General features: G+C 54.2%; 1 protein-coding gene across 10 annotated transcripts in view; it reads left to right on the forward strand.

Moving 5' to 3' along the window:
- LOC145338588 (cyclin-dependent kinase 17-like) overlaps positions 1 to 13,339 on the forward strand; it is a 93,066-nt gene extending 79,727 nt beyond the window's left edge. For 7 of the 10 annotated variants that reach the window (XM_080182941.1, XM_080182943.1, XM_080182945.1 and 4 more), the window contains 4 exons: positions 993 to 1,083; positions 3,247 to 3,324; positions 7,730 to 7,842; positions 8,677 to 13,339. In XM_080182941.1, coding sequence (XP_080039067.1) covers positions 993 to 1,083; positions 3,247 to 3,324; positions 7,730 to 7,803 — 243 coding nt within the window. In that variant the 3' untranslated portion in view covers positions 7,804 to 7,842; positions 8,677 to 13,339. The remainder of the gene's footprint in view (positions 1 to 992; positions 1,084 to 3,246; positions 3,325 to 7,729; positions 7,843 to 8,676) is intronic. The other 3 variants (XM_080182940.1, XM_080182946.1, XM_080182949.1) reach the window with 1 other exon arrangement.
- The last annotated feature ends 274 nt before the right edge of the window (positions 13,340 to 13,613 follow it).

A 13,613-nucleotide genomic window follows, 5' to 3' on the forward strand; every position in this document is an offset into this window, starting at 1 on the left:
CTGGGGCCCTGGATCCAGTGCTGTGTGCAACAGGGCGAGGGAACTGTGCTATGCACTGGGAAGCCTAGGCACTGGGTTGGCGGCTGGTTTGTGTTGCCTGGTACCCAGCACCCCCCCTCACTCCCCATGGTTTAATCTCCCAGCTTGGGCTCCTCCATGGAGGTTCTGCGGTTGGGTGGGTTGGCAGTCTAGCCCAGGGAGAAGCTGGGACGTTCTGAGGTCTGGATGAAGGGCAGGGATTGCCTGACTGGACAGTAGTTTCAGAGCTGGGATTTGGAGAATAGTGATAGCCACAGAATTAACCAGGAAAGGGAGCGTGGCAGACACAGAAGGCAGGATTTTCCCGCCGCACTCGCTCTGAATCCGGAAACTCCTGTCCAAGGTCAGTGGACCTTTGCATGGCCACCCCCACCCCCTGCCTGCTCCGATTCCCGTGGTGGGCAGGATGGGAAAATTCTACCCATTGTCAGAGAATAAATCTCACTGAAGCATTACTGCATGTTTGTCTCCACCCCGTCAATGGCAGCAAACGTGAGTGAGCCTAAACAAGCCAGTCTCTGTTGAAGACTATGTTTAATGTCTCTTTCTCTCTGCCCCTTCTCCCCCTGACACCTAACCCCTCCCACCTTCTTGCTCTATCTTTTCCCTCCTCCCCTCCCAATTCCCTCCTTGTCCACTTCCCCTTTTCTCTCTGTCTGGTCTGTCTCTCTCTCTTTCTTCTCTCTGTCTTGGTCTTGCTCTCTGTCTCTCTCTCTCTGATCTGTCTCCCTGTCTCTCTCTCTGTTTTTCTCTCTCTCTCTCGGTCTCTCACTCTTGGTCTCTCTCTGTCTCTGTCTCTCACTCTCTCTGTCTCTCTCCCCCTGTTTCTCTCTCTCTCCCCGTTTCTCTCTCTCTCCCTCATGTCTCTCCCTCCCTCTCTCTCTCTCCCTCATGTCTCTCCCTCCCTCTCTCTCTCTATGTCTATCTCTCTTTCTCCACCCTCACTGTCTCAGTTTGAAGGGAAGAAGAGGATCTCTGCGCAGCAGGCCATGAAACATCCGCACTTCCAGAGTTTGGGGGAGAGGGTTTACAAGTTACCTGACAGTGAGTGTCTTTCTTCTCATCCATTTCTTGCCAATCTGTGTGAATGTGGCATCACCCAGCCACGCGCAAACCCTGCTGCTCAGTGACAGTGTCATCTAATTACTGGGAAGAGCAGCCTTTCATCTGGTCCAAGTCCGAGACTGGTGAACTATCTTTCTCTCCCGCCCCCACTGCCTGTCCCACAATGGGGCGTAGTCTGCGTCCTGATATAATCCAACCAGTGGTCTTCCTTCTGTATAATTTCTTGGCGTTTTCCCTCACTTTATCCCATTTTCCAATCACCATCTACCCTCCTGTTTGTGTCACTTGTTCACAATATGTGAGCTGCCTTGATGTCAGTGCCTCAGACAGGTTCTTCTGTACACCAGCTCTCTCCAGTACCCACGTGTTTGTCCGCTTGACAGTAAAGGATACTTCCTACATGCTGTTAAAAGCGACTGGTTTTCAAGCAGCATGTCACAGATTCAGTAATATATATATTACAAGAGAACTATATTTGCCTCAGCTGACTTCATCCATCCAGAATGACCCGAAAATCCTCTTGTGGCATTTGGAAGAGGGAGCTGAAGGGTGGGTTAGTAAATGTGCTGGTGACACCAAGATTGGTGGAGTAGTGGATGAGGTGGAGGGCTCTTGCAGGCTGCAAAGAGACACTGATAGGATGCAGAGCTGGGCTGAAAAGTGGCGGATGGAGTCAAACCCTGATAAGTGCGAGGTGTTTCATTTTGGTAGGACAAACTTGAATGCAGATTACAGGGTCCACTGTGTGAAACTGACCAATCAGAATTCACCCTGTGAAACTGACCAATCAGAATTCACCCTGTGAAACTGACCAATCAGAATCCACCCTGTGAAACTGACCAATCAGAATCCACCCTGTAGAATTCACCAATTGGATCCAGTCTGTTAAACTGACCAATCTGATGACCACAAGACACCGGAGCAGAATTTGACTGTTCAGCCCATCAAGTCTGCTCCGCCATTCAATCATGGCTGCTAAGTTTCTCAATCCCATTCTTCCCATTTTCCTCAGGGATGCTGAGTATGTGTGGTGTGTGGACACACTGGAGAGTTTGTAACTCTGATCCTTGCTTGATGTGATAGGAGATAGGGACCGGATGGGCTGCTCTGTCAGACAGTCAGTGCAGGTTCAGTGGGCTGAATGGTCTCTCTCTGCACCATAGGGATTCGCTGACTGTGTGTGTAACCGTGCTGGTTATCGTCTACCTGATGCTAGACCCAATGAAATGTCTTCTCCCAGACAGTGCAGCTCACGCCTGTTGCCCGCCGATGGTCTTAAACTTTGCTGATAATAATTCTGAGATCAGAAACTGGATCACCAGTTCCTCATCCACATCCAAATCCGTCTTCTCCTGAATAATTCTGAATGATCGCTGTCTAATTTTCCCAGTGTGCAAGATCAAACTAACGTTAGACTATTAATCCAGAAAAACTCAGCAAATATTCTGGGGACCCGGGTTCAAATCCCTCAACGGCAGATGGTGGAATTTGAATTCAATAAAAAATAACTGGAATTAAGAATCTACTGATGCCCCATTGTCGGAAAAACCCATCTGGTTCCTTTAGGGAAGGAAATCTGCCGTCCTTACCTGGTCTGGCCTACACGTGACTCCAGTGCCATAGGAATGTTGTTGACTCTCACCTGCCCTCCAAAGGGCAACTAGGGATGGGCAATAAATGCTGGCCCAGTGAGTGACGCCTGTGTCCTGTGAGTGAATAAGAAAAATGTTGCTTATCATGATTCTAAGATCAGCAACTGGATCTTGTCCACATCTAAACCCAGCCTACAGCTCAGCTGTCCCGCTCTCTGTCTTTTTCTAAATCATTCCAGAATGATCTCTGCTTGACTTTGCCAGTGTGCAAGATCACGATGCTATGACATGTGTACTGTTTCCACCCTCTGTGTAGTACGTGGCACTGACTCTGATCAACATTATCCCAAGTTTTCTCCCATCTTCTGTGAATTCGTGGAGCGCTGAGTCTCTGTCGCTCTGTAACCTGAGCGGCTTGTGGTAACGCATGGGTCACAGCCACACCTTTGAGCATCACCGAGGATACAGTGTCATTCTCACTCTCCATTTTTGATTCCAGCTTTCAGTTCACTCTGGATTTGTATACTAACCTGTCTTTCTCTCTCCCCAGCTACATCAATATTTGCACTAAAGGAGATTGAGTTACAACGAGACTCCGGATACAGATCAGCACTGCTCCCAGAATCTGGTATGTTAGCTGCAGTTACCTGGCAGACTACAAGCAGTGTCCAGGGGCTGGGTGCTTCTGTAGAATTTATTACACGAGGGCACAAATAGGTTTGTCCATACTGTCAGAGGGTGTTACAATTCCAGGGTTGATCCCCTTTTAGACGTAATGCCAAATTCCCCCAAAGAGGAATCTCTAGACTCACAATCTGTTAAAAGTGCGTGGCAATGTGTGAACTGCCCTTCAGTAATGCTTAGTGGGTAACGAACAGAATTACCCCATACTCACTTTAAAACGAACACTTAACAATTTATTTATTTAACTAACCAGGAGTTTTATTAAACAAGTAACATCCCGAATAAAATAAGATTCTACTGGAATGCTGTTCAAATAAATATAATATCCATTCATTAACCAAAAAAGTAATAACAGAATTTAGTCACTGCAAAAAAAAACAACCAAGTTTTGTGTCCTTTGGAACCTTCTAGAGTTTCTCTGTTGATTTCTCCGTCTGTGAGTTCTTTCTGATTTGGTACCTTTCATTGGTTAAGTGGTGCATTCTCTTTAGAGATATATAAAGCTGGCTCTTTCGCTGTCAAGACTTGAGAGGTGGCAGTTGCTAACTCCTGTTTTTCTCTCTTGCACACTCTTTTATATGAGTGGTGACCTATCAATTTTCCCACAATAGGATTGGTCTGATTTTTTTCAGCACCATCAAATTCAAATCTTACAGGTTCTTGGTATCTGAATGCCTGCTTTCAATTGATTGGGCAAAATTCATATACAAACAGGTTGTCTTTGTCCAGACGACTGCTTGACATTTTGATCTAGATGTTTCAGTCTGGGACTCTGTGTGTACTTTACATTTACAACCTTCTGCACTGAGGTGAAACACCTGTTTTTAAAGGGACCAAATCATGTTTTTCCCCTTCGAATTTTTACATCTTTACCAACACCAAATTCCAACTTCACAAACTCAATTGCATAACAGAGAGTCAGCATTAAGGGACCACCACACTGGGAGTATCAGTGCTGAACGAGCACCGCACTGTGGGAGGGTCAGTGCTGAGGGAGCACCAGACTGTGGGAGGGTCAGTACTGAGGGAGCGCTGCACTGTGGGACGGGCAGTGCTGAGGGAGCGCCTCACTGTGGGAGGGTCAGTGCTGAGGGAGCGCTGCACTGTGGGAGTGTCAGTGCTGAGGGAGCACCGCACTGTGGGAGGGTCAGTGCTGAGGGAGTGCCACACTGTGGGAGGGTCAGTGCTGAGGGAGCGCCGCACTGTGGGAAGGTCACTGCTGAGGAAGGCCACACTGTGGGAGGATCAGTGCTGAGGGAGTGCCGCACTGCGGGAGGGGCAGTGTTGAGGGAGCGCCGCACTGTGGGAAGGTAGTCCTGACGGAGCACTGCACTGTGGGAGGGTTAGTGCTGAGGGAGCACCGCACTTTGGGAGGATCGGTGCTGAGGGAGCGCCGCACTGTGGGAGGATCGGTGCTGAGGGAGCGCCACACTGCGGGAGGGGCAGTGTTGAGGGAGCGCTGCACTGTGGGAGGGTCAGTGCTGAGGGAGCGCCACACTGTGGGAGGGTCAGTGCTGAGGGAGCGCCGCACTGAGGGAGGGTCAGTGCTGAGGGAGCGCCGCACTGTGGGAGGGTCAGTGCTGAGGGAGCGCCGCACTGAGGGAGGGGCAGTGTTGAGGGAGCGCTGCACTGTGGGAGGGTCAGTGCTGAGGGAGCGCCGCACTGTGGGAGGGTCAGTGCTGAGGGAGCGCCGCACTGAGGGAGGGGCAGTGTTGAGGGAGCGCCACACTGTGGGAGGGTCAGTGCTGAGGGAGCGCCGCACTGTGGGAGGGTCAGTGCTGACGGAGCGCCGCACTGAGGGAGGGGCAGTGTTGAGGGAGTGCTGCACTGTGGGAGGGTCAGTGCTGAGGGAGCGCCGCACTGTGGGAGGGTCGGCGCTGAGGGAGCGCCGCACTGTGGGAGGGTCAGTGCTGAGGGAGTGCCGCACTGTGGAGGGTCAGTGCTGAGGGAGCGCCGCACTGTGGGAGGGTCGGTGCTGAGGGAGCGCCGCACTGTGGGAGGGTCGGTGCTGAGGGAGCGCCGCACTGTGGGAGGGTCGGCGCTGAGGGAGCGCCGCACTGTGGGAGGGTCGGCGCTGAGGGAGCGCCGCACTGTGGGAGGGTCAGTGCTGAGGGAGCGCCGCACTGTGGGAGGGTAGGAGTCGAGTTCTCCCCAGTGACCTGAGGCCACATTGATCCCTTCAGCAAAATCACTGAAAGCATCTAGCCATAACTCTCAGAGCTTTGTGTGCACAAGCCGGCAACTGTGAAGCAGCCTGCGATTTTCTGAGGTGGTGACAGATACTGTGGAAATAGGACTCTGTTTCCCCGGGCAGTGCAGGTCCCTCTCACTATTCCACTGAACTACGAAGGTGTGATTCAGATTCCATCACTCTCTGACCCATCCCAGCTGATTCTGGCTGGGAAGGGTTGTAGGATATGTTGTTGTGAGCGGGGGGAGGTAATGAAGGAGGCCTCGAGGATGAAGAGTGGATACAGAATCAGGCCAATGTTCTTGCTCCCAATCTTCATCCTGTCCACCCTCAGCTGGAGAGTTGTATCCCATTCCGTTTTCCACAATTTGGCAAAGAACTGGAGAGGGAGGGTATGGAGGGAAATTTATCCGGAATGGTTCCAGGGGATGACAGGAATTCAGTTTCTGTTGGAGGGAAGCTGGGATCGTTCCCCTCGGAGTGGGGAAGTTAAGGGGGAGATTGAATCGAGGCAGTCACTATCGCGAGGGGGCCTCGATCGAGTGAATGAGGAGAAAGTGTTTCCCAGCGACAGGAGGGTGGGCAAGCAGAGAGCAAGGGGAGCGGGGAGACATAGAGTGAAGAGAATCGGGGGGGGGGGTGTGGAGATGGGGAGAATTTTATTGAGACGGTGAGTTGTTGTGATCTGGAAGGTGCTGCCTGAGAGGGAGCAGATTCACCCTCAGAAAGGGGAGAGACTGGAGGGGGGGAATTCACAGAGATGGGTGAGAGAGAGGGAGGGGGAGAAAAAGAGGGGGAGGGAGAAAGAGAGGGGAGAGATGGAGGGGAGGGAGGGGAGAGAGAGATAGGGAGCGATGGGGGAGAGTGGGATTAATTGGATAGCTCTTACACAGAGCAAGTACAGTTTGGAAAGGCTGAATGGCCTCCTCATGTCTCTATCGTTCAGTGAATCAGCTGGATTGTAAGGAGTTGAGGGTAGCAGCACGACCGTCTGGGTATCCCAAAGCCTGGGGAGTACAGCCCTCTGCTGTCACTTCCAAATCCAGCGGGATGAGTGGGATCAGTTCACTCTCTTGGAGCTCTTTGGAGTTGGGGGTGTCCAGGTTGCCCAGCTGCTTGGTGAATCGCAGAGCGCAGGGGGGCCCTGGGGATTGGGGGGTGGGTTTAGCCATTCCCACTCAGACACACAGCAGCCAGACACTCCGAATGCTTCAGCACTCCGGTTTGCCAATCGAGGGGGCGGCCCTGATCCAAATGGAAGATGGCAGGGCATGGCGAGGAGGGAGGGGGCTTCCCCTCCACCCCTGGCGTGTCTTGCTGTCCATTTCCAGTCCCACCCTGCTGCCTGCTTTCACCAGCTCAACAGCTGCTGCTCCTGCTCTTCACACAGTGTCAATGAGTCTTGTTGTGGTGCAACTTGCTAATCTCCTCTCTTTCTTCTCTCCCATCCCATTTTTGTTTCCCCTCCTCCTCCCTCTTTCCCTCTTCCCCCTCCATCTCCCTCCCCTCCCATTTCCCCTCCCTTTCCCTCTTCCCCCTCCATCTCCCTCCCCTCCCATTTCCCCTCCCTTTCCCCCATCCCCCTCCCTCTCCCTCCCACCCATCCCCCTCCCTCTCCCTCCCACCCACCCCCCTCCATCTCCTCCCACCCATCCCCCTCCCCCCATCTCCCCTCCCTCTCCCTCCCCCCATCTCCCCTCCCTCTCCCTCCCCCCATCTCCTCTCCCTCCCCCCATCTCCTCTCCCTCCCCCATCTCCCCTCCCTCCCCCCCCTCCCTCTCCCCCTTTCGCCCCTCCCTCTCCCCCTCTTCTCCCCTCCCCTCCCTCCCTTCCCCTCCCTCCCTCCCCTCCCCTCCCCTCCCCTTCCCTCCCTCTCCCTTCCCTCCCTCCCTCTCCCCTCTTTCCTCTCCCCCTCCCCTCTCTTTCCTCTCCCCCCCCCATTCTCTTCTCCCCTCCGCCTCTCCCACCCACCCCCCACCCCTGTATCTCTTTCACCTTCCCTCTCCTGCCTTTCCTCTCTCAACCTTCCTCCCACTCTCTCCCTTCCTCACACTCTCACCCCCTCCCTCCCTCCTTTCCCCTATTTTCTCTGCCTCTCTCTCTTTCCCCGTCTCTCTCCCTCTCCCTCTCTCCGTTCCTCTATTTCGTAACCGAATAGTCTCTTCTGCTGGCTCTGACTACTTCCAAACAGCCAATCAGATTCCAGCTCTTCACGAGCATGTTCTGTGCTAAAGCTGCATCCCCACTGGCTGAATCCACCTCCTGTTTCTGGTAACTATTTCCATACAGAGCGAGGGCCCCACGGTGCAGGGACACCAGAGCGAGGGCCCCACGATGCAGGGACACCAGGGGAAGGGCCCCACGGCGCAAGGACACCAGGGGAAGGGCCACACGGTGCAGGGACACCAGGAGAAGGGCCCCACGGCGCAGAGACACCAGAGTGAGGACCCCATGGTGCAGGGACCCCAGGGGAAGGGCCCCATGACACAGGGACACCAGGGGAAGGGCCCCATGACACAGGACACCAGGGGAAGGGCCCCATGGTGCAGGGACACCAGAGCAAGGGCCCCACGGCGCAGGGACCGAGGGCCCCATGGTGCTGGGACACCAGAGCAAGGACCCCCACGGTGCAGGGACACCAGGGGAAGGGCCCCACGGTGCAGGGACACCAGGGGAAGGGCCCCACGGCGCAGGGACAACAGGGGAAGGGCCCCACGGCGCAGGGACACCAGGGGAAGGGCCCCAAGGTGACATCAAGGGAAGGGCCTGGGGGCTGTCTGCAGATGTGTTTATTCTGCTCACTCCACTCTGGTGCTGCTCTTGCTCTGCAGGGATCGCAGTGCAGCTGCAGTAGAGTGGTGTATACAGGCTGTGGTGAATCTAGTTGGAACTCTCCCACTTTGACACACGGTGATGGCATCGCCGCTCTGGGATATCCAGATCTCTGTAGCACCCAGTAACCCTGACCATATAGGTGGAAGGGACACCGGTTTGAACCTGTAAACAGGTGGGGAAAGTGTGAGTCTGAGGGGCGGACAGTGGAGGGTAGGAAAGTGGGGAGCGATGCTGGGTGCACTGCACTGATCGCTTTTTCTCTGTTTGCAGCTAACGGCAGGAATAGAAGACAAAGTATGCTGCTCTGACACTTTACAGCACACAGTCCTACCCAGTGTCGTATCCCAGTACCCAAAGGACAGAGGAGACGCCAGTCTCTGGGACCAGCTGGCAGCAGTGTGCTGGCTTGTTAGCACCAGATACAGAAGAGAATCGGGGAGAGTCACTGAAACCACACTGTTTACTCTATGAGCGCACGGGTGTGTGTGTGCTTGTCTTTACCTGCTTGTCCAGCCCTCCCTGCCTGTCTCCATCTCTCTCTCTCTGTCTGCATCTCCCTCTCTCATTTTTATATGGATGTGTGTTTCTCTGTCTGTTTCCCTTTCTCTCAGTATCATTCTGCGTTGGAACATGATTCTGTGTCACATACACTCTCTCCCTCATTGTGTCTACATGTGTCCCTGTATGTGTGTGTGTCTCCCTCTCTGCCTCTTTCTTTCTCCCTGTCTCTGTCTCTTCCCATCTTTCCCCTGTGTCTACACATGGCAATGTTTCTCTGACTCTGTCGCTGTCTGCAAAAGCCTCTAGTCTTTGAGAGTCTGTCTGTTTCTATCTCTCTTTCTGCTTGTCAACCTCTCTCTCTCTCTGTCTGCCCTCTTTCTCCTCTATGCGTCTGTCGCTGTCTCTGCGTGTCTGTTCTCTCTGTCTCTGTCTGCATTCTCTCTGCGTGTCTGCCTCCTCTCTCTGCGTGTCTGCCCCCTCTCTCTGTGTGTCTGCCCACTCTCTCTGCGTGTCTGCCCTCCTCTGTCTGCGTATCTGCCCTCTCTATGTGTGTTACCCACTCTCTCTGCGTGTCTTCCCTCCTCTCTCTGCGTGTCTTCCCTCCTCTCTCTGTTTGTCTGCCCCCTCTCTCTGCGTGCCTGCCCCCTCTCTCTGCGTGTCTGCCCCCTCTCTCTGCGTGTCTGCCCCCTCTCTCTGCGTGTCTTCCCTCCTCTCTCTGCGTGTCTGCCCCATCTGCCCCCCCCTCGCTCTCTGTGCCCCTCCTCACTCCCTGCCCCCCCTCTTGCTCCCTGCCTCCCTTGCTCCCTGCCCCCTTCGCTCTTTTTCTGCCCCCTGTCTCTTGTTTCCTACTCCCCCACGCTCTCTGTCCCCCCTCTCATAGTCCCTGCCCCCTTCACTCCCTGCTCCCCTCTCTCTCCATGTTTTATGCGTGATTCTCTGTGTCCATTTCTGTCTCTTGGTCTCTCTCTGTCTGTTCACATCCCTCTGTCCCTGTTTAACTAACTCTGTGTGTAAAAATTGCCGTATTTCTGAGTGTGTCTCTTTCACTCTGTGTACACATCCCTGTATTTCTGAGTCTCTCTCTCACTCTCTGTGTACACATCTCTGTATTTCTGTGTGTGTCTCTCTCTCTCTCTCTCTCTCACTCTGCATACACATCCTTGTATTTCTCTTTCTGTCTCTCCCACACACACGTGCTGTCTGTCACACATACCCGCCTCTCTGTACATACAGAACTGCCCTGGGATGGGGATATTACCCTCACTGTTGTGAGTGTGGGAGATTGTAATGAAGGATTTGTCATAGCTGTTTCACTGACTGTCTCCCACAGCCCTATTCTACCTTGTACCAAGTGTAATAATGCTAGCATACCGCACCGATATCTTCCAGTATTTCAACTTTAGTTCCGTTTTGTTCTCGAAAGGTGATGTGCAAACTTTACGATGAATTTTTGAAACTTTTTTTTAAACTCTTAACACTACAGTTGGTGCATTTGTTTCAAGTTGTAGGGCACCTTGTTTCTCCTTTGAGGAGAGCTGCACGTCCCACTCCCGCTCTGTAAGGCCGGAGTGCCGTTCCCAGCCACACACCCATCAGTCTGGGACACTCAGGAAAAGCTTCTCCTGCAGAGTGCAGAAGTACCAAGTGTCCGTGTGTGTTCCTGAAAGTGTACATGGGTTCAGATAGAGGGTGCCTCTGTCGCTGAACCGTGCGCTAACCTTCCCCCGCTCCCTTCCCCTCCACCCAAACACTATCCTGTCCAACTCGCTGAACTGCACGCCCTCCCTGGCCCAATGCCCCACCCCCCAGCTTGCTCCACCGTTGGTGTGTTATTGTACCCGGTATAAGTGGTGGTGCGCTGTTAGCAGTTACCCCCTGCAGGTATCAGGAATGCCACTGCACTCTGTAACCCCCTCTCTGGTACAGTCACTGCGCTCTGTAACCCCCTCCCTGGTACAGTCGCTGCGCTCTGTAACCCCCTCCCTGGTACAGTCGCTGCGCTCTGTAACCCCCTCCCTGGTACAGTCACTGCGCTCTGTAACCCCCTCCCTGGTACAGTCGCTGCGCTCTGTAACCCCCTCCCTGGTACAGTCACTGCGCTCTGTAACCTCCTCCCTGGTACAGTCGGTGCGCTGTGTAACCCCCTCCCTAGTAGTCGCTGCGCTCTGTAACCGCCTCCTTGGTACAGTCGCTGCGCTCTGTAACCGGCTCCCTGGTACAGTCCCTGCGCTCTGTAACCCCCTCCCTGGTACAGTCGCTGTGCTCTGTAACCCCCTCCCTGGTACAGTCGCTGCGCTCTGTAACTCTCTCCCTGGTACAGTCCCTGCACTCTGTAACCCCCTCCCTGGTACAGTCCCTGCACTCTGTAACCCCCTCCCTGGTACAGTCCCTGCGCTCTGTAATCCCCTCCCTGGTACAGTCCCTGCGCTCTGTAACCCCCTCCCTGGTACAGTCGCTGCGCTCTGTAACCTCCTCCCTGGTACAGTCGCTGCGCTCTGTAACCCCCTCCCTGGTACAGTCCCTGCGCTCTGTAACCCCCTCCCTGGTACAGTCGCTGCGCTCTGTAACCTCCTCCCTGGTACAGTCACTGCGCTCCGTAACCCCCTCCCTGGTACAGTCCCTGCGCTCTGTAACCCCGTCCCTGGTACAGTCAGTGCGCTCTGTAACCCCCTCCCTGGTACAGGTGCTGCGCTCTGTAACCCCCTCCCTGGTACAGGTGCTGCGCTCTGTAATCCCCTCCCTGGTACAGTCGCTGCGCTCTGTAATCCCCTCCCTGGTACAGGTGCTGCGCTCTGTAACCCCCTCCCTGGTACAGTCGCTGCGCTCTGTAATCCCCTCCCTGGTACAGTCGCTGCGCTCTGTAACCCCCTCCCTGGTACAGTCGGTGCGCTCTGTAACCCCCTCCCTGGTACAGGTGCTGCGCTCTGTAACCCTCTCCCTAGTACAGTCGCTGCGCTCTGTAATCCCCTCCCTGGTACAGTCGCTGTGCTCTGTAACCCCCTCCCTGGTACAGACGCTGTGCTCTGTAACCCCCTCCCTGGTACAGTCCCTGCGCTCTGTAACCCCCTCCCTGGTACAGTCGCTGCGCTCTGTAACCCCCTCCCTGGTACAGTCGCTGTGCTCTGTAACCCCCTCCCTGGTACAGGTGCTGCGCTCTGTAATCCCCTCCCTGGTACAGTCCCTGCGCTCTGTAACCCCCTCCCTGGTACAGTCCCTGCGCTCTGTAATCCCCTCCCTGGTACAGTCCCTGCGCTCTGTAATCCCCTCCCTGGTACAGGTGCTGTGCTCTGTAACCCCCTCCCTGGTACAGTCGGTGTGCTCTGTAATTGAGGGGGGTGGTGGTGACAGGAAGATGCCACCAGCAGGCTGACAGCGAGAGGATGAGTTCAGGCCCTGGGAACAGAGGCAAACCATATACTGGCTCTGCAATGATGGATGCCTCCAACACACCTCAACCACTTCTGACAGCACTGGCCTCCCTCTGTCTAGTTGCAGCACAGTCTGTTGTGTTTAGCTTCTGTTCAGTGTATTTATATGGGAGAGGTCCAGATCATCTCTACAACCTTCCAGGGACTGAATCTGGTGATAGATCAAAAAACAGGACAACAGCTACCCCACTGGTTCATCCTCCCTTTCTCTTATCCCTTCTTCTCCCTCTGCATCCCTTCCTCTCCCCCACCCTGACCCCCCCTCCCTCCAGGATATTCTGGAAGGATGCAGGACTCAGTGCTGCCACTAAAATTTGTTGTGTAAACAGGTTGTCACGGGAATTCTCTCCGCCCGCCATCCGGAGCTGGGTTTCCTCGAGGCTGCGAGCGAGCACTGTGTGTGGGATGAAGAGCAGACTGTGGGCAGGTCCAGAGAGACCCCCCCTGCCCAGCCCCCTTCCCCACCCTACCCCTCACCGAGACTGGGAGAACGCAGAGCCAGGCATGGAGCAGGAGCTGTTTCCTGGTGTGTGTGTGTACGTGTGTGTGTACGTGTGTGTGTGCGTGTGTGTGTGCGTGCGCATGTGTGTGTGCGTTGGTGCCCGACTCTCCACAGCACCCTGGTGACAAGGTTCGGAGGACCGTGCAGAAAAAAAACTGGCTCCAGTTCCGAAGTTTGAAAGTTAGTGTGTGTGTGAAATATAGTTGTTACAACAAAGGGGAGAGAGGCTCTGTCTCTCTCTCTCTCTCTCTTTATCGCTCCCAGGTACCGGGATTTTAAATGTTTTAATTCTGTATTTTAGCATCATTGCGCCTGCGCAAGGAAAGACTTGAAACCTTTGATGAGTTTTATGAGATTTGTTGAACCTGTTTTCCACCCCCCCGCCCCTCCCCCAAGCGCGAGTAAATAGTTTCTGTTCTATGTTTGTTTCTTTTGAGAAATGCAATATGTAAAAAAAACAATGAAATGAAGGAAAATATTGAAATAAACATTTGCCGGTGTGTGGGGGACTCTCTGTCTAACGTTTGCCTTTCAAACGCTGCGGGGTTGGGGCGAGATGGTGACTGACTGAGGTCAACGCAGAGCCCCCTTCCCCTGCCCGCAGGGTCAGCTGAGGCCGGAAGGATGAAATAAACACTGTCCAGGTCCGTCCAATGACCAGGAAACATGGAAAGAAACTGGGGTTTTCCAGTCTGAATGCCTTCCAGACCCCACAGATTCCCACCCGAGGCCTTTAAATGATCCCTCGAGTTTTCCAGCCCTGTCCCCACTGACTC

The sequence above is a fragment of the Carcharhinus amblyrhynchos genome, unplaced genomic scaffold (genome assembly GCF_965287045.1).
Source record: "Carcharhinus amblyrhynchos unplaced genomic scaffold, sCarAmb.v2.hapA chromosome_102, whole genome shotgun sequence".
Classification (NCBI taxonomy): domain Eukaryota; kingdom Metazoa; phylum Chordata; class Chondrichthyes; order Carcharhiniformes; family Carcharhinidae; genus Carcharhinus; species Carcharhinus amblyrhynchos.